The sequence below is a fragment of the Ascidiella aspersa genome, chromosome 6 (assembly GCF_963924565.1).
Source record: "Ascidiella aspersa chromosome 6, kaAscAspe10.2, whole genome shotgun sequence".
NCBI lineage: Eukaryota > Metazoa > Chordata > Ascidiacea > Phlebobranchia > Ascidiidae > Ascidiella > Ascidiella aspersa.
Window position 1 is genome coordinate 19376028 of NC_139452.1, and position 20993 is coordinate 19397020.

At 36.3% G+C, this 20993-nt stretch overlaps 1 protein-coding gene and 1 non-coding gene across 2 annotated transcripts; one reads left to right on the top strand and one right to left on the bottom strand.

Moving 5' to 3' along the window:
- Window positions 1-1010: 1010 nt before the first annotated feature.
- LOC146140624 (zinc finger Ran-binding domain-containing protein 2-like) lies at window positions 1011-20668 on the bottom strand. Its single transcript, XM_083391967.1, has 8 exons — window positions 20524-20668; window positions 19695-19856; window positions 18291-18426; window positions 7641-7829; window positions 6675-6730; window positions 1667-1756; window positions 1343-1390; window positions 1011-1124 (listed from the first exon to the last, which is right to left on the bottom strand). Exons 1-7 carry the CDS (start codon window positions 20583-20585, stop codon window positions 1345-1347), a joined length of 741 nt encoding a protein of 246 aa, XP_083248093.1. The 5' UTR covers window positions 20586-20668; the 3' UTR covers window positions 1011-1124; window positions 1343-1344.
- Trnap-cgg (transfer RNA proline (anticodon CGG)) lies at window positions 14235-14309 on the top strand. Its single transcript has one exon. It is a non-coding gene; the product is annotated as a tRNA-Pro (tRNA).
- Window positions 20669-20993: the final 325 nt, after the last annotated feature.

Here is a 20993-nt window from a genome sequence, read left to right on the forward strand (position 1 = left end):
CTATCGCTTCCCGCTTTCAGTCTCTTTTACTGTACTGTGCAGAGCGCATTTTTATTGCAAAAATAAATTTAACTAAGTTTTTCCTCTGGTAAGCGCAAATAATAAGCAACCTATTTTTTGAGTTTCCATTCATTTGTTTCTATGTGGTTGGTTGACCATAAAATACTAATTACATAAATTGCTCACTGAGTTTCGTCACGTATGAGTGCTGGCAGGGGGAGGTTGCCCTAGAAGGGACGTTGCCTGAGTCGGGACTTGGCGATTACATCGACGTGCCATTAGATAGCGCCAATTCTTAATTATTTTTTAAAGCACCTAATGGTAGCCATCATTTTAACACAACAACATTTCAGTAGGCTGATGGCGTTTTTACAACACATTAATCTAAAGAAAATAGGGGTGTTTTTTGCTAGTTTCATGGTTTTTATGTCTATGTTATTTCATATTAGTTAAAGTTGTATAAAATTCATTTTTAACTAATATATAGGTAACTTACGAGACTTACTTATACAAGTAAGTTTTACATTATCTTGTTACTATATGCAGCCAGTATATTTTCTTTATATGGCGATGTAGGGTGGTTAAGATGGGACAGGCCGTCTCATCAGAGAAACTACTTTTGGTAACCTTCATTTTGGGTTATTGTAACAAAAAATTGGACAAGCCATTACGTATTTTTAAGAAGCTAACATTTTTGTTATATATAAAAGTTTTCAACTAACAAATTTTAATATAGTTAGTTTTAAATTTTTGATGTATGACGTATCCTAATTTACTCTTTATTTATGTTTAAATTACGATTTATGTGTAGAGGCTTGTATGTTTCTAAGATGTAAAATTGTGTCGTAAAACTGGTCTAGAAGCATTTTACTATTAAAACAGTTTCTTAGAAAAACAGATAATTATTTTAAAGTATCGACTTGTTTGGTTAAAAAAACAACAGAAAAAAAAACATTTGAAGTAATTGTACAACAATGCAACAAAAAATATAGTAAAAAAAAACATCCACATACAGATATTCTCAGTTTTTATTAGCCCTTGGCATTTAAAACTTTTGCGAAACAAACTGCACGCATGTGATGACAGGGATGTCGTATCTCATTTTGTAGACACCAATTCTTGATCTGAAAAAACACAATAAAACTGTGGGCATACAAAAGTGTGTTATAGTTACCCTTAACTGAACGCTTTGACTATTCCCATGTGTGCAGGGGTTTACCTTAACCAGGCTACTCACACTAACAAACAATGTTAACCAAATAGATAAAAGTAATGAAAGGGAACACCGACTTTCGGTGAAGGGATAAACCTATGTGAGGAAATAATCCTCACAAACCCAAACCTTTACAGAAGACGATCGTTTTTGCAAATAGGCGAGTTGCTCCTAGACCTGCAAGTACATGACGTGGAAAGTACTTAGAGATACACTTTTACAAGTCAAGAACTACATAATCGGATGAATTATTCAGCATGCTATTTATATGGGATTTATACAATGATATTACTAATATTTAAGCAACGTTCTATTCATTTATAATTCTCACGTCAGCGTCCTCTAAAAAATCTGGGGAAATGAGTTAGACTGGTGAAGTTAAGTACAAAGGGTATTATTTATACTGCGAAAGACAAACGAGTTATAGACTGTTTTTCTTGCTTTGATGCACACCTGGAAAATCGGCCACTCTTTTTTTCCACTTCATCAGTACTTTTTGGAGAACGAGAAGAGTGTCTACGTTTTCTTGTAGGACTATTACTTCTAAAAACAACAACAGCTGCAATTAACAAAGGCATACAAATAATCTAACACTTGTCTTAATTAAAAGTTAAACTTATGAAGTTAGTTCTACATATTTCTAGAAATAGAGAAGGTCGTTTAATCTATTACACCAGTGGTTCTCAAACTTTTTATGTTGCGACGCCTCTGGAAAAGTTTTCTGGACTTGCGACGCACCCGAAAATAAAAGTTAATGAGAAAACTTATTATTTAAGTTGTTTTATTGATACAACAACAAAAGGCAATGCATATTATTTAATGTGACGTGTGGGCTTGTTTGTTTTTACAAAGTTCATTGAATCTTGGGAGAATTTTTGAAATTGCCACACGCATTTCTCTTTCTGTGTTAATTCGTGATTGATATTTGCTTTTATCACCGCCAAAGCAGAAAATTCTGCTTAACATAAATACAACGTGGCGAATGGGATAATAATTCATAGTGCACCAAAGCTGGATAATCGGCATTCATTGAAATCCAAAAGTTGACCGATTTCCTGTATTAAACGTCAAAGTAGGCTTCTTTTTCTTGTGCAGTAAAATAAGATAGTAGGTTGTACAAAAGGGTCACGAATCCATTCGTAGTTCGAAAAAAAATCGGGGAAGTATTTTGAAAATTTCGACTCGAGCTTGGACAAATGTTGCCCAAATATGCTTTGCAAATTTAAAGGCAGCGTCATACTTTTCTTTTCAAGCAAATTGGACTTTCTCTTTTCAAGAAGCAAATTGAAAATTAGAGTATTGAGAGCATCCAGACAGGTTTGTTTTGTTATAAGCTAACTTGAAATTACACAATGTTACTGCTGTATAAATGGTTGTTGTTGCGTAACAATGCATTAATAAACATGTAAGGAATTAAAACTTTTAAACAGTTAATTCAAATCTATTAAACAACACTTAAAGAACAATTTTAGTCCAACTGATTTTTGAAAAAGTTATAAAACTACACTTAACCTCATTTTATAAAATAAACTGAGTTCAGCCACGAAACGGAACTATTCTGTGACGCCCTTGGGAAATTGAAACGACGCACCAGGGCGTCGCGACGCACAGTTTGAGAACCACTGTATTACACAATTAGTAATATATGAGTCAAAATTTCTTTATTTTGCACCATGTGGTGAAACAGTGACATATTTATATACAAAAGTGATTCGGTTTGTCGTTTTTTTTTAAAGTAGACACTATAACCAACGTTGGCCAGGTTAAATACGTAAAAAGCTGCAAAAAATCCAGCTAAAAACAATTGAAGTCTTTTTATATTCAAAACAAACTAAATTTAGTTTGAATATACTCCATGGTTGATTGGTATGATAAAAATCACAATTAGTATCAAGCACTAATATAATTCCAAACAAACTAATCTGCTGTGGCCATATAAGTTACATAGCACATTCACAACATAAAAAATGCATTTTTTTGGTAAAATCTAATTCCTCGTACGTACAATATATCGAAAAATGGGCGTAGCCCAAAATTTATAAAAATTTTACTCTTAATAATTTGTTTTTTAGCATTTATGAGCAGTACCACATTAGTCGATCACAGGCATACAACACCTTTAATTGTCATGCATTGTTACGTCACAAACGATGTAGTTAATATTACGTTTACTATACATTAAGGTAGTTTTACTACTTTTAGACAGTTTTTGCTCTTTATGTGGTTTTGAGTATTGCGTTAACACTCAGTCAGTTGCTGCCCGAAAAGGTTTGCTAGCATTGTTTTTGTGTTCGTCACGGCAGTTAATACAATGACAAAAGCAAAACAAAAAAAGTCCAAATTTTTTGGCCCCCCCCCAAAATTTTCGACTGGCTACGCCACTGGCTCACCCTAAAGTCGAATAGAATAAAACTATGCAAACAATGTTCAAAGTTCCACAACAAAATGTTATATTATTTTGTTGTTTAGGCAGAAAAGTTTTCGAAAGAAACGTATGCGTTTTAACTATAGTTCAAGCAAGCCTCTATAAAAATGACAGAAAAAGGCCAAGAAGCTGAATAAATTTTTGACGTCAACCACGTTGAAAAAAGCCAGATTTTGAAATTTTGCGTCAAAAAGCCAATGCAAGCCTTGTTCTTACTCCATACTTTTTTAAGTGTCGGTCTGTGGTTTATACCTTTTCATATTGCTATTATTTTAAGTTTTTGTATGACGTAACTATATGTGTTGTCTTGTGTACTTTTAAAACAAACATATTTTGATCACTAGGGTCATTTTTATTTTAACCTAAAAAAAAAATTTTTACCTTGATTTTTATCAAATTTTAACTTTATTTTAACCTAACGAAATTGCTTGTTTGTAGAGGCCACAGTTCTTCCTTGAATTGATGCCAGTTGCCCAAACATAATATTTTGTTGTTTGCAGACCCAAACGTAATATTTTGGCGCAAAGTCAAGTTGTTTTATGGATTATAAAAAGTGCATCAGGTTTTTTTGCGATAGATTTAGCTTGCTTAGGCATTTTTGTTTTACAGAATGTCAGTAGGCTATTTCTAAATTCAAATTGTTGATATTCGAAAGAAAAGACCACGTTTATGAAGATATAGTGTCTTATAAGAATTATTTAAATACGTAACAATAAATAAAAAAAATGGACAATTTGTGATAAAAGTTACCGCTGATCCAAGTGAGCATTGTGACATTTTGCCTGCTTTTGTGGGTTAATATGGTTTAATTGTGTCGCAGTTCCCCATTTACAATGCTTCCACGACGATTTTTACAAAAATTACTCTCAAGAAAAAAGCCATAATTTGACAAATTTTGCCTTTATTAAAAGATTTTAACCTTATTGTAAATTTTAACTTTATTTTAACCTATAAACTTCTTAGAAACAGTCCCCTAGGTACTGAAAACAACTTCATTCTTTGATTCGTGGACAGACGAGGTCCTTAAAAATTTTTAACTTTATTGACTTTTGCGGGCCCTATTGATCACAAATCTGTTTCTATTATAGTTATTTCTGGTAGCCTTTACTTAGCCTGGTTATTGTTAGTAAGATTAAGATGTTTCTCATCATAGAGCCCTGTTTGTCAAACCTTACAAGGTTAATGTTATTTTTGTTAGTAAGATTTATACGTTTAAGCAATTTTTTAGTCGTTGTGTCTTATGCGTATTTTTTCAGTATAGAGCTTTGCTACTCAAATCGTATATAAGCCTGATGATGATTTTTGTTTAAGACAGGTGTGGGCAATTATTTATGACAGCGGGCTTCATGTAAAATAAAAATGTCGTGTGGGACCTGGCCAAAAGAAGATCTGAAATACATATACAATATATATAAAACACAAAGTGTGACTTCTTTCAAAAGATTGCTTAAAATATCCTTATTTTGACAAGCAAAGATAAGGAAATAGGTGTTAAGAGTAGGAATAGGTAAAAATGGTATACAAGTGTAATTTATTCAATAAAATATTCTAAATTCAAGTAAAAAACGTAAAGGGCTATTTTTGCTTACAAAAGGTTTATTTAAAATGAGCCGCGGGCTGGGTAAAATTGCTTGGCGGTCCGCGGGATGCAGGTTGCAAGGTATGCTTAAAAAGACGAAAACTTGCTCAATAAAATTATGTTGGGTAATAACCAGTGTGTTGATTTTATCAATATGGTAAGTTGGCGTTAAGGACGAAAAGGGCCAATTACCTCAAAAAATGGAAAACTTGTTTTCATCGCCAACACAATCAGTCGCACCTAATGAACGGATTTATTTCAAAAGGGTGATTCAGAAGCACCTAGTCCGCTCTGTCTAATTTGTAGCAGAAAGTTATCAAACGATGAAATGAAGCCTTCAAAATTACTTGAATACTAAACATCACGAATTAAAAGATAAACCTTAGGAGTTTTTATTTTTATGTTTTGGAAAGTTTTCAAGAAAACCTAACTTTTTGCATATCATTTAGTTATAATATTAATTTTGCTATCTCTAAAATGCGGAGAACTTCTGATTTATTAGGTTAAGCGAAGCATTGGGCCAAAAATAGCATGACCCTCTATAAAGGGATAAATTGGGAACACATCAAGGGACAAGGCCTTGTAAGACATAGGCAAAGCGAAACAACACGTACAAGGAAACGCAGGAAATGACACTTGCCCTAAATAGACACAATTGATAGAAAATCAAAATATTAAAATTCGTCCTTGAAACTTCAAAATTGAGAACCCCAAGTGTTAAAACATTGGTTCTTATTACGTCACGTTTAGACCACGTAAACCATAGCGCAAGTTTCGTAACTTTTATTTATTCGAGCAAGGGTCACAAAGAACGCTGTGCACGGCCTTGGTCTTAAAATATTCCTCCAAAAGCGCAAAAAAGTATATGTGCAACTAACATTAGTGCAAAGCGCAAAATTATTTTCTTTTAATATAGTTGAAAAACACAAAAGACATAATGAATGGCATCGTTCCCAGTTTGAAAGAGGTAGCGGACCGTAGATTACCGATACCGGATTTAGAATATGCGAAATTAGCGCCAAAAACATAAATAAGACCAGCACTTTTCCGGAGGATGTTACGCTATCCAAAACATCACTTGGTGACAGGTTAATAGCCACATTCGTTTTTATCATCATGGCTATACTAACGAAATAAGCAATAGTGATAAAGAGCCCACGACCCACGTGGTGATGGACTTCTACATTCCATGCCAAACATTCTATGAGAACGCAAATTACTAAGTTTATTGCAGCGGTAATTTAATTACAACATTGGGAACGCCCAGTAGTCCTTTTCCAGTTGGAAATAAGCTGGTAAATAATATTGGACAAGCCGGGCATCTAGTTATATTCCGAACTTACTGGTACAAAAAAGGAGTATTTAATACCTCGTCTATTATTTTTTTCTGATGTCGTGCACAAACGCTGAATAGTTCAACGATTTTCAAAAATGATAACAGTTAGTTTTATATGTACCTTGTTCCCTCTTCACTGTCGGAGGCTTCAAGGTCATACTTTGAGACATCGTCATTCTTAAAACAACAATACACACATAATATATGTGAATTCTACATCCGTAAAAGGTATCGTAATTTACGGTTAAAGGCCATTTTGGGCAGTACACTTTTGATCATACTAGGAATACATTAATTTAAACACGGCATTGTTGTTTGAATGGCTGTATTATTGTTTTGGTGTTAAGTATCAGTTATTAGGAGCATTTTTTGATGTATTGCTAACCAGCAAAAAAATGCTGCAGACTCTAATGTTTTTTTTACACATAGCTCCTGTAATATGAAATGGGCCTATTGCAAATCAGAACCAAAAACACGGAACAAAGTACAAACTGCACCTAAAGCCATAATAATCATGAACAAAATAGCAACCACGAAAACAAATAAGAAGCATCGCAATTGAAGAAAAAAGGACTTTTCCATTTTGACCAAAGTGAATTTTAACCAAGTTTTAAAAAATAATCACCTTTTTCTTAAAATGGTTAAACGCCCATGGTTTCTTAAACAACTTTGACAACAGACTATATGCAAAACTCTTTTATACTCCTGATATGTTACCTTCAAAAAACATGTAACTTCAGTATAAGAAACAGTTATTGAGAGCCAACTTATTACACTAAAAGTTTTCCATATTGACTGAGAGACGCCTTTGGACATATGGTGGATAGGTTTTTATTTTGGTCCCCATAAACTGCTGCGACATTAACAACAAAATGTCTGTTTTGCAGTGTTATTTTGGTTTATTGTCTACAACAACTTAGATGCTTTATGCTGCTTTCACAATATGAAGTTTGTAAGGTATTGAGTTATTGCACTCATAAAATATAGGAATTTTATTACAAAATCTTGTCTTAGTGTAGTGTTTAACAATAAAAGTTAAATAAATACATTAATAAATTTGTTGTAGTGAAATTAAAAAATATAAAACCTTATCATCTTCAGAATCATCTTCCAAATCATATTTTGACAGATCTCCATCTTCGTCATCTGAATCTTCATCACTTGAATCTGAGATAACTTCTTTGACAGAAGAAAAGGAAGAAACTGTGTTATTGTTTTTCACTGACTTTTTTCTTTTTCTCCCAAATTCATCATATTCATCATCATCATCTGATACCTTAAAACAGGAAATTTTCTACGTAGATAGCTATATAAAGTACAATGAAAATACAATGGACAAGTGTCTCGGGCATAATTTCTCAAATGGCATTTCATCAAGAGTTATACCAGGGGTCTATTTAAAATAATTATATTTGTGAGACTAATGTTTAGCAAGAAAAAATGAATGGTGCTGACAAGAAATCACAAGTGAATTTAAGCAACTTTGTTTGGGGAAATTTTTAGAGATATTCATATAGAGCAAACCTGAGCAAAATACACCTAGACCGACTGATCTCAACCCAGCAACTTATTATATCAGACCAAAGGCTCAATCCCGGTGCATAGTTATCTCGATATTGAACAAGTTCACAGCTATTTAATCTGTTTCTCATATTAGCATGCCTTGGAGTATTTAATTATAATGTGTCACACATAGGTGCCAAACTTTCATAATTCCAGGACGTTTTTTTTAACCAAAACAAAATGCTTAAACACGAACGAATTGCAACAGCTCTTGTAAAACCATTTTTGCATTTCCACATATATTAATGAAACAATTTGTTCTGTTTCCTGTAATTTCACCAAAACAAATTGTTCTTTACTAAGCTAAAGAGGCTGTGTCATTTCAGTTCTTCGGTTTATTCTCTGTCGCTCCGAGGATATAAGACTCAAAAACTGAAGAACAAAAAAATCTAAAGGTTTTCCGCGGAATCTAAATTTTGACCATTTTCTTTTTAATAACTTGTGCACTTTCTGCAAAATTTTAAAACTGCTCCTGGGAGAAGCAATGCACAGCATGATGCCACTTCGTTGCTTCATGAGTAGAACAAAACAAGTGTTATGTCTAATATAAACGAATCCTGTATTTGAGATGTTGCTAACACTAGATAAGGGTAAAGAGCAACAACAAACTTATTAATGTTACACTGTTTTTTGACCCCCAATTGAATGCTTCTAAGGGGGTGAACTTGTAAACCCCTAAAACTGCATTAACATACCATCCCTGTACTATGTCGAAAAATGTGATAGAATTCTGATGTATATTTTTTCTATACAAAGTCTGTCTAAAACATACCAAATGAAACCAAACCAAAATGAAAACTCAGACAAAAACAAGATGTGTTCCGAAAATACATTTTTACCCATATAATTAAGTTATATTGCAAACTTTGTAATTTTCAATGAAAGACACACAAACATATGTGTTTAATAACATCTGTGATCTAGCCCAGTGCTCCACAACCGGTGTGCCGCGAGACCATGCCAGGTGTGCAGCGACGTTACCGTAGGTTTTAATTGTGTTTTTAAGGGTACTTTTTTCAGCAGAATTAACATAAAAATGGTACATCAAGGCAAGCATTTATACCCTATGCAATAATCCAGATGTAACTTTATGAACTTTCGTTTATAGTTAAAACTTTTTTTAAACCTATGTTCAACCGCCAAAACGTGAATTCAAAACATTTTATTAACCAACACAACTATCAAGAGTATAAATATATTTTTTCGAACTCTACACAAAGTGGAAAGGGAGATTATCAACGCGCGAAACCATAATGAAATATCACTGTAAATGCATTATTGGCATTTTGTGATTGTTAAATTAACCTTGTCTGCTGTCCTGAAAAATAAAACAGGCACAAATTAAGGACAATTGTCACGTCATTTTTCCAATATTCTATAAAAAGTCCTTATGGGGGTGCAATTTACAGGACTTTGGCCAGGACCATACAATAAGGCCTACAAAGTAACAGTATCTAAAGCAAGATGATTTACAATAGTATTTAGGCCAACGTCATAATAAAGCCAAAATCGCAGCAATATCCACGACAGATTAAATCTAAAATCTTCTAAAAAATACCTAACATGTCGGAAAAAGTCTTAAATTCATGGGAATAAGGCCAAAGAGGGTATTGGACGTTTGGGGAGCAATCAGTCTGGCTTTGGATGTTTGGCATCGAGTTATTTACTCCTGTTTGGTGTTATTGGTGGGGTAAGAAATTAAGTTAGGGTTGAAATTACTAGGGAAGTAAGTAATGAATTTAGGGATGGGTTTGAGGTTAGGTGGCCTAATTCTAGCCATTTAGGCATTTTCCCAACGGGTTTAGGACTTTCGATTTAGACTCTATTACGATTATAGGTATTATAGTTCTATTTTGGTCTTATTCCAAAATTTGTTTTATTCCGACGTTGATGTTGTTCTAATTTGAGTTCTATGGCTGGTGTCCCTTTGGCCGTATTAGGATATTTTAGAAAGAGCGTAAAACAACAAAACTTGCATATAATAGAACGTAAAAGTTCAAATTGTCGGCGCCTTCGGCTCGCTTATTCATAAATCGCTTCTTTTTTCTGGGTAGCCCAGGATATTTGGTTTTGTTGTCTATTGTCGATCGTCATATATTTCGTAGGTGTGCCGCCGAATATTTTTAGTTCTGTTGGTGTGCGGCCGAATATTTTTAGTTCTGTTGGTGTGCCGCAAGTGGAAAAAGGTTGCGGAGCACTGATCTAGCCCCTCGGAAGCTGCTTTATGAGCAACGATATGGCTTCCGTATCAATAGTACACATATGTTTGTGTGTCTTTCATTGATTGATACGGACTGATGATCCCCCAGTGTAACAAAATGTGCAAGTATTGGCGTATTGTAGCGGCGCTCTATGTGACACCCGAGTTTTGGCTGAATTTCCAGGGACTGCAACGCCACACTTTTCGCAAGCACTACCTAAGCATGGTGTACAACACTTTATTCCTACAAATGGACCACCGGTGCACTCTCGCGCTCGTCGACTGCCTCCCGAGAAACTCGCCCTCGTCAAAAAGGAGTTTCACAGTATGCTTCAAATGGGCATAATTCGACGTTCGTCTAGCCCTTGGGCATCGTCGTTACATATGGTTCCAAAGTCTTCAGGTGGATGGAGACCATGCGGAGACTTTCGTCGACTAAACGAAGCTACCAGACCTGATCGCTATGCCATTGCTCACATTCAGGATTTTTCGGCGAGAATAGCAGGTTGTCGCATATTCTCAAAAATTGACCTTGTTCAAGGATACCACCAAGTTCCCGTAGCACCAGAAGACATACCTAAAACTGCAGTCATCACGCCGTTTGGGCTTTTCGAATTTCTTCGAATGCCTTTTGGATTAAAGAATTCGGCGCAAGCGTTTCAACGTCTCTCCCTAGCAAGGTGGAAGCAATTAAACATTTCCCGCGGCCCACATCAATCAAAGGACTCCAGGAATTTGCCGGTATGATTAATTTTTATTTCCGTTTTCCTGAAGCCGCACGTATTATGTCGCCTATATATGACGCACTCGCGGGAAAACCCACAAAACTTACCTGGAATGACCGTTTGTGCTTGGTTTTCACGGAAGCTAAAAGCGCCCTTGCCAGTGCAACATTATTGCATCACCCTTTACCCGAGGCACCCACCGCAGTGACAACCGACGCTTCGCAGCATTCAATTGGCGCAGTTCTTCAGCAGTTCATCGAAGGTGCATGGCAGCCATTGGCATTTTTCAGCAAACAACTGCGAACTCCTGAGCAAAGGTGCAGTTCATTTCGCAGGGAATTACTGGCATTACATCTCTCAATACGCCACTTTCGTTACTTTTTAGAGGGTAGAGTATTTACAGCTTACACAGACCACAAGCCGCTTATGTTTGCTTTCTCTAAGGTTTCAGCTCCGTTGTCTGCACGACAGCAGCGCCATTTAACCGCAATCTCCGAGTTTACAACAGATGTTCGTCACATCGAAGCCAAGCGGAACCATGCCGCCGACGCGCTCTCCCGCGGTTCCATCAGTACGTTACTACTCGACATGGACTACACCACACTCGCGCGTGCACAGCTTGAACAGGAGGTCCAGGCTTACTGCACCGCAATTTCTGAACAAACGATCCTGTGCGACGTATTCACCGAATCTCCGCGCGCTATTGTACCGAACTCATGGCAACGAAAGATTTTCGACATAGTTCACGGACTTTCGCATCCTTCGGTTCAGGCTACGCGCAAACTAATCGCATCAAAGTTTGTATGGCACGGCCTGCATTGTCAAGTTGGTTTATGGGCTAAACAATGCGTGGACTGTCAAAAGGCCAAGGTTCACCAACACGTCCGCACGCCTTTGGTTAATTACCCGCTTTGCAAAGCTCGGTTTGCTCATGTCAATATCGACATCGTCGGTCCCTTACCACCTTCACAAGGGAACAAGTATCTGTTAACGATGGTCGATCGTTTTACTAGATGGCCGGAAGCCGTTCCCATGCCGGATGCGACAACCATCACGTGTGCACGAGCTTTCGCCTTCCACTGGGTTGCTCGATTCGGAGTTCCCACCGACGTCTCGTCAGATCGAGGTTCGCAGTTCACGTCGGAGTTGTGGACTATTTTCAACGAACTACTGGGCATCCGGCTACACCGTACGTGTACATTTCCTCCACAAGACAATGGATTGGTGGAACGCTTTCATCGCCACATAAAAAGCGCTCTCATATCACGACTAACAGGTCCTAATTGGATAGACGAGTTTCCATGGGTTTTGCTTGGTATCCGGACTACCCCAAAGGAAGATCTCCAAGCATCTTCAGCAGACCTGGTGTATGGCTCGCCTATCGCCGTTCCGGGTGATTTGGTAAGAACCAGGCAAACAACGCCATCGCCTGCTGATGTTTAACCATTGGTAAGATCCACAGTTCGTCAACTGACTCCAACACCGATGTCTCACCACGGTTTTGTCCGAGTGAGCTCCCGGAATCGTTGAACTCCAGCGCCTACGTTTTTATTCGCAGAGACGGTCATCGTCCCCCGTTAACCCCTCCATACGATGGTCCATACAAGGTTATCAAAAAAGGCACCAAAGGCAGGGTTGTTCCTAAGCAAAAATTTACACTCGCCAGTCGGGCGAGCGCCTATCAATCAGCACTCGCCCGGACGAAATAACACTTGCCAAATTTGTTAGCACGCCGTCTGCGAATTTTCGTCCTAGCGCGGTCATTTCTTGGGTTATCGTTAACCTGTCTTATGGTTTCTGCACGTAAACATTAGTTTTTCTAAAAGTCTTGTCGTTTATTTCCATGCATGAATGACCAAATTATTGACCAAAAAAAATTTACGCTTAAAACAATGTTTTTTAGCTGAAATATTTTTTACAATCTTCAGTGAAAAAATTACACTGACAATTTAGTAGCCACGGACTGCCTGTTTTCCTTTTTTCTAAAAATCCTCGCGCTCTCTTTTTTTCGTTATCTGGTTTTTCTGTGCTTAAAGGACGTTTCACCGCAGGTTACTTCGCGCCGCAAACAAAATGCCACATTCGCTTAACACTATAGTTACTGGTTGACAGCAAATAATGTTGTCTTGGTTGACCGCTATGAACTTTAAGAAATCGCAACAACCGAATTACGTAGACTAATCAGCTGTAGTTACACATAAGGTCAAACTTTAAAATACCGTTCAGTGGGCCATTTCGCTCCCTCAAAACATCTTAAAAACACTGCTTACCCATATTTTTATAAGACATTTGCAATCGAACTTATTATGTCCAAAAACTGCAGCAATTGCCTATAATTTTCTTATACAAACAATAAAATAAATACAGAAAAAAATTATTAACGCTCGGTACATCACATGTCCAATAACGTCTTTGATTGTTTGCCGGTAAACGATTTTTTAAAACGGGACAAAGAGTCTTTATTACGAGCTTCATACGTGACTTCCATTAACCTTACTATTTGTGTAGTGTTGAGTGTATTTGCGCCTTAGTGTGTAAGGAAATAACTGGCGCTAAGTAATATTTCGCTTATTAGTGGTGCTTAACACCAGTTGTCCTACGCCAACTAGTTAAATTTCTCGCCGAAGGCGGAGCGATTTGCACTCGCATTGGCGAGCGGGCGAGTGCTTAAGCCCAACCCTGAAAGGGTTTACCCTTGACATGGGTGGCCGGCACAAACTGGTGAGCATCGACCGGTTAAAGCCAGCACATCTGGATCTTTCAGAGCCAGTGCTGGTGGCTCAACCTCCACGTAGAGGGCGACCAACAAAACCATCACCTCTACCTGATCCGCCACCGCCTTCAGATGCCCAGCAGCCGATGTCCGTTCGTCAGCCACCGGAGTCGTTACCGCCACCCTCGGACGAACAGTTCTTACGCACGCACGCACGCGCGCTCGCAGTTATTTTCGCTTTCCGTCGTCGTGATTTTGTATTCGCCTATTTTACGCAGTGTTATTGAGTTATTTGTCTGTTTCAGGAGGGGGGTTATGTAGCGGCGCTCTATGTTTACCGACGCACACAGTAATTCTGCACCGAACCGGACATATTGCCTTTTTCCTTTCGTTCTTTTCCTCTGCATTGCATTGTGTAAAAAAGCAACACAGAAAGCGTCTCGCTTCAGTATGGGTGTTTCTCGACTCGCTCCTCTCTGAGCCTGCATGGCTCAGTTGGTAGAGCGACGGTCCCGGCTTAACCGGAGGTCGTGAGTTCGAACCTCACTGCAGGCCAGTTGTTTTTCTGGCTTGCTCTGCTTGCATCATAGATCGACAGATTCGGCGAGTCTGCGATGGCTTTGGCTTTTCGGTGTACTATTTGTAATTTTCAGTTAGACATTTACTTTAAGGAGCATAACAATACGTTACAATGTTGTCAAATGTTTAAGCTTCGTTTCAAACAAAAATCCAGAATGTGCATGTTGCAACCCAACTTTACATAACTTATAGTCATCCAGTTTATTAAAAACATTAGACTGAAAAGTGTTACATTTGTGAACAAGCACAAGTGTGAAGTAAAAAGCACTACATAAACAATAAAAATTAAAACATAACAGCTTTGCTTTATCCTTGATCCTAATTTTAATATATTTGTAAACAATTTTATAATTAACATAGAGCTCGGAGAATTGGCTTCATGGTAAATGAGCCGGTTGAAACACTAAACTTTCAAGAAGCACATTCAAATAATATTATAAATATGCTGCATTTCTTTTACTGTCCTTTTGGTTTTATATTTTGTTATATTTGTTCTATGTTTACCTTGTGAGCAAAACAAACAGGAGTTTCTCAGTTTTAATCAGTGTTCTCTCTACCCCCCCAAAAAAAAATTCCAACAAAAAGGGGCCAAATAGGAAAGTGGAAGACTTTTTTTGGGGGGAGGGGGTGCAGCACTTCTTTTAGTCGGTTAAAAAAACTAATTTAGGCACTTTTTGTTCCGTAAGTAGCTCAAATAAGAATAAAACTAACTTAAGCACTTTTTTGGTTGAACCTGTCTCGGATAAAACTAATTTGGGCACTTTTTCGAAACTTTTGTGAAGTAAAAATGGGGTACCTAAGGAATTATATGTAATAATCCCCTTTATCAGGGGCGGGCAACTTCTACGGCTGGCGGGCCAAATATGGCCAAATGAAGTACTTGGCGGGCCGGATTAAGTACTGTCAACGCTTGCATGTTTTGTCGCATAATAGCGATTAACGTTGAACTCGTTAAACACGGCAACACTTTTTTGCCGACTTAAAGAATAAACTAAGTACAACTTTATAAACCGAAAATCGGTTTGTTTAGATGTTATGAGATAAATAATTACACGTTAGGTAAAAATTTGTCAAAATTATTTCAAGTCAAAAACAATTAAAAATGCACATAAATCGTTTACAAAATTAAAAAAAAAACTATTATCAGCTTTTTTATTATTGACGTTATGTTAAAATGTTAATAAAAAAAGTTTTTTTTTGAGTTATATCCAACGACTTTTTTAATGCGCGAGTATATATATTTATAGTTATTTTACGTTTTGAAATGACAAAAATATCAACTAAGGCAGTGGTTCTTAACCTTTGTTAAACTGTCGAACCCCTATGTTATTCTGCAAGCTTTCGTCGAACCCAACATTTTGACTCAGTATTTGTTTTTTCCTCCCAGCAGCTAAAACTGGACGTAATCAAATTATAAACTTGCATTTATATAGATTAAATTGGCCAAACAATTTATAACCTTACATGACACCTTGGCACATACAAGAGATTCGAATTTAGCTTGAACTAACAGCATTTATGCTTCAGAGGACGTTCTCGCCGAACCCTTGAAACAGCTGCGTCGAACCCAAAGGGTTTGATCGAACCCTGGTTAAGAACCACTGAACTAAGGATTTCAATAATTTTGCATAAACTCGAAAAAATAGCTGATTTACGTTCGACCAATAGTCAGTAAAACATAAAAAACGTGTTGTTGACGACGCCAAGACACTTATGCTGTTGTTTAAAATAATCAATAAAATATATTTTTAGGTCAAAGTTTCATTTTTTCTCTTAACATCCAAGCATTCTCTATCATCATTGATGTGCAACCGGAATCATTTGTTTTTCACCATTCTGATTTTGTTATTCAAAAGAAAATACTGATTCTTGCCGATTTGAGTGAAAAAGTAGTTGGGCATTCAATCCTTGTTAAATTCCTGACACTCCTCAAACTTACGTTTCTGGGCAAATCCATGTGAAAATATTTCTTGTAAATTCTAAATATGCCCAAACCAAAGAAACACAAAGAAAACAAAACAATCTATAAATAAGCAAGTACGTAGTAAGCAAGTAGTGAGGGATTGTGGCAGAATGTGGCCGCGGGCCCCATTATCATGTAACACCAGAAGCTGTCTGCGGGCCGTATGTTGCCCGTCCCTGCCCTATATCATGGTCTAAATCTGCTATGTTGTTCTGGCTATAAACCTAAATTAACTTATTTCAGTTTGTTTAATTCAAGTTATGTATTTAAAATTTTTCTATTAAAATTCATGAAAATACTATGAATGTTTGAAACACCAATCTTTGTCCAAATTATTCATTTGTTTACACACCTCATTTTACATTTTTTATATCCAGCTACCTCAATTAAAAGATTTGGATTTAAATCTAAGGATCTCGTGTTTTACTTTAACTGATCCTAATAATTACCTAACTTAATTTGCACCAGATATTTAAAGAGATTTATTGAAATCAAAGGCAGACTACAATTTTTGAAACAAGGCAAGGCAAGAAACTTTCAGCCTCTGGCTTGAACTTATGCCGAGTCAACTAAGCTAATAAAGGGCGCACCTGCCGAGCGAAGCGAGCGCGATTTTTTTTTGGTATAAAGGCATTTATTTTAAATTTCTTGCAAGTTTTTATTACATTGCCGAAAATAAAAGAATGTTATATGTGAAATATTTTTTAATACATTTTCGGTTTGTCCGCGACGCACTTAGCAGCTTTCCACGGCGCAACAGTAAAGAAGCGCTGATCTAGTTCGAAATACAGCATCAAAACGTTAACAAACGTTAACAAAGACGTATAGCAACATCATTAAAAAAAATTTTCGCACTTATTTAGTTAAAATAGTCAAAAAGTATTTGAAATGAACTCGTGTATAGTTTGTCAAAGAGGCGACGGGCCCGATGAATTACAGTAGGTTGCCGAACCCAGTCTTACACCAAGATCTGATATTAACGCTGTCTGCGTTTTTTACAAACAGCGAGAAATATCTGCACCGCCTAACTAGATGTTTCAGAGAGAAAAAAGCGGAAACCGCTTGATTTATATTATTAATTGTCTAACACACACTTGCTGATTAGCCAACCCGAACGAATAACAAAAGGCGAAAGAGAAAAACTATCTAGTGTTCACGGTCGACAAAACAAAAGACGAAAAACGGCGTTTTGCGTTTAATTTTGGTTTCGCAGCTTAAGACACGTGACCGAATTACATTTAAAAACACGCAGCTTCGAACGGTGAGTAAAACTCTGACAAAAACGATAATGTCACTTACGAAAAGGGGGGGTCCGAACCCCCAACCCCCCCTGGCTACGCCACTGATCTTAACATAGTAATCTCCCTCAAGATTTTATGATAAATACAACTTCAGAAGTACATGAAAATAGTCACACTATCACTCACAATTTTTATGTTTTTTAGTTTAAATAACCTAAAGATAGACTTACCCTAAATAACATTGATTTAAAAAAATGTTTTACAATCTTTTTACAGTGTTTTTATTTATCACAAATCGAACATGCTAAATTCAGTCAAATATTTATAATTATAAAACACTTTGTCATTAGATGTGAAAAACAAACTTCTAGGTAATATACAATTTTTTTTGGGTAAAATACACAAAAAGTGTGAAAAAACCTTAGTGTATTAATTTAAAATAATCAGTTGCTACTCTTTTTAAATATTAAAAATGAAATTAAGTATGGCATTAAAAAAAAACGCTGACCTAACATCTGATAATAAATACAAAAGGGGTTCGGCGAAAGTTTTATATATAAAGATTAAATGTATTGTGTACATAAGAAAAGCATCTTATCGTAATTAAAATGATTATTCAAAAAAAATAAATTTTCAAATAAACTGATATACTTTAAACCTGAAAAAAATACTTTGTTAAACATAGAGCATTTAAACAGGTACACAAGTAAGTTAAACAACACTTTTAATATTAGACCATAAAAAAACACTAACCTGACGTTGTTTGTATTCTACATTTTCTCTTTCATTAAAACCTCCACCTAAACCAGTCCTCTCATCTTGCAGGCCAACTTTAGGTGTGTTACACATATTACAATCTGATCTTCGAGCCCAGTTTACATTCCCACATCTTCAAATAGAAGAAAGACATTGTATTATGACCAAGACCTGTTGGTTTAATGGAAATTTATCAAGCAAAATTTATCTTGTAAAAAACGGAAAATTATCCCAAATTCCTTTTGCTTTTATTAACTCCTAAATATAATCCGTAATTATTTTTGGCTTTGTCCATTTTGGCTTGTCCATCATAATCTGTAATTATTTTTTTGTTGCCCATCAAAGCAATATGAGCGGGAGAGCACAAGAGACGTCATTTTTTTCCCCAGACATATAAAAATAAGTCCCTTTATTTAGAGTATTGCACTCGCTTGAGAGGCAATTTCACTTGCTAATTAGTTCAGCGGGATTTAACCACATAATAGTCAAGGGTATTATCACACGTATTGCAGCGGTTTTAGCAGTAAGCAATATTCACTTTTAAACATATTGCAGATTTTTTGTTTGTTTAAAAATTCAAGGAGGTCTTTAGTCAATCTATATAGGCACACAACCAGGCACGTAGCGTGATTGTTTCAAAGAGGTTGTCCCGAAATTTCAACTTAGGGAATTCCCCTATTTTCCATTTGCCGGTAAAGAATAATGACGTCATAAAATAGTAATTTTAATGACATCATAAAAAAACTAACCAGAAACAATTAATGCCAGTAAAGGAAACACGTGCGTTGTTCACACTCATGCCAGGCGCCAACTGCGAAACCGGTTAATGCAAATTTGTTTTCTTAAGGCGAAAAACTACACAAAGATCGTCAAATATGTGTGATTGATCTTGGTGATCAGCAACGCTGTGTCCTAAGTTTCATATATGGGACTACGCTAAATTACAAGCAAAACTAAACGAAGATCGTTTTTCACGGGTTTCATTATGTCACGATTAGCGCAACATCTACGCTGAGCAGTGTGCCAAGTCAGTACAATACAAGCTGCTGCTGAGGGAAAATAAATTGCATGACTTGTAGCCTAAAGACGTGGTCAAAATTTTGGGGTAATTATCATAACTAGGGCGATTATTTTTTGACATGAAAAATAAAAGTTTTGACAAATTTTGACCAGCAAAAATATTTTTTTGACAAAATTTTGACCTTTTACCTTTTTAAGTACACATATTCGGACTTAACTGCAGTTATTCAAGAACAATATCCAATTAAATGAAAAAAAACAAATCATCAGCTAGAATTTAGTAAGGTCACTTTTTTTCCAGATTTGAAAATTAATTTTTGCTGAACTTTGTGATAATTTAAAAATATATTCAACTCTCCCTAATAACAGACACATACATACGTTTTGCACATCCAGTCATCAGCACTAAAAAGCCCTTTGCTCTTTTCAGCTGCATGCTTTCCTATTTGAATTCCACCAGCCTTGATTCGTTTTACTCCAAGCTTTTTATCATCTCCACACCGATTACACTGCATTCTTCTGGCAAAATTGACATTCCCACAGCTGCATAACAAGTTTTACATATTTGAAACCATAGTAAGTGTAAGGAATTTAATAAAAAAATAGAACTTGACACAATACCAGCATTCTAGAGGATTATAGCTGCATGTTTGCGCACCAGTTTGCTGGAGAACAGCTGGTGTTTTAAAAACTAATTGTTTTATGACTTAACGTTGTGAGGTAACAGCCACCAAATAAAAAATGCTGAATCTGCTCTGTATGTTATAAAATTTTGGCCCACGAAAAATTTGTAAACACAAATTTGTTCATTGTTTAAAATGTTTTGATGTTTGTATTACGATGTGCCCTATATAGGTAATGTTTATTATCCAAATGATGGGATATATAAATACCCGTGTATAACTTCAAAATGAACTTATTAACCAAAAATTGATTTTGGTCACCTAATCTCCGACCCCCAGTTTAGGGGTAGACGTCGTGGCATATCAAGGTGGGGGGGTGTTTGGAAACCCCGTATCTCGTATAAAACTAATTTGATCACTTTTTCGAAACTTTGGTTTAACGATGCTTATCAAAAAAATTAAGTGATATTTGTAGTTTGATATATTATGTTATCAGCCCTGCTTGAAATTACTTGAGACAACGATTACGAGCAGTAATTAGGCATTGGCGGCGATAATAGTTAGGTTATAGCTGAAGGCAAACTTACCCAGGACAAGTCCAATCGCCTTCACCCACTTTAAAACCTCTGGAGCTTCTGTCTTGGGACATACTTCTTCTTTAACGTTTTTAGCAGTGTTTAACACATTTGTTTAATGTGCAGCACCTAATGGTCTAATTTGGGCGCTGGTCTAGAATCCTACCACAGTTATGAAATCGACGCACAAAATTGAGTTAGGTTGCGGGTTAGCGTTTGGGTGTGGGTGGGTCAAGTATTAATATATTCTTTATTTAATAATAATACTTGACCCACCTTAACCCAAACGCTAACCCGCAACCTAACCCAAATAATGCGCGTTGTGGTAGGATTCTAGACCAGCGCCCTAATTTGTCAATACGGAAAAGTAAAAATTACGGTAGAATAAACCTGATCACGTTTACAATGGTTATATATAATATTCTGTAACCGGTTGGTTCGCTGCACAGTAGCGTGCACAAGAATATGAACCAGTATGAAGG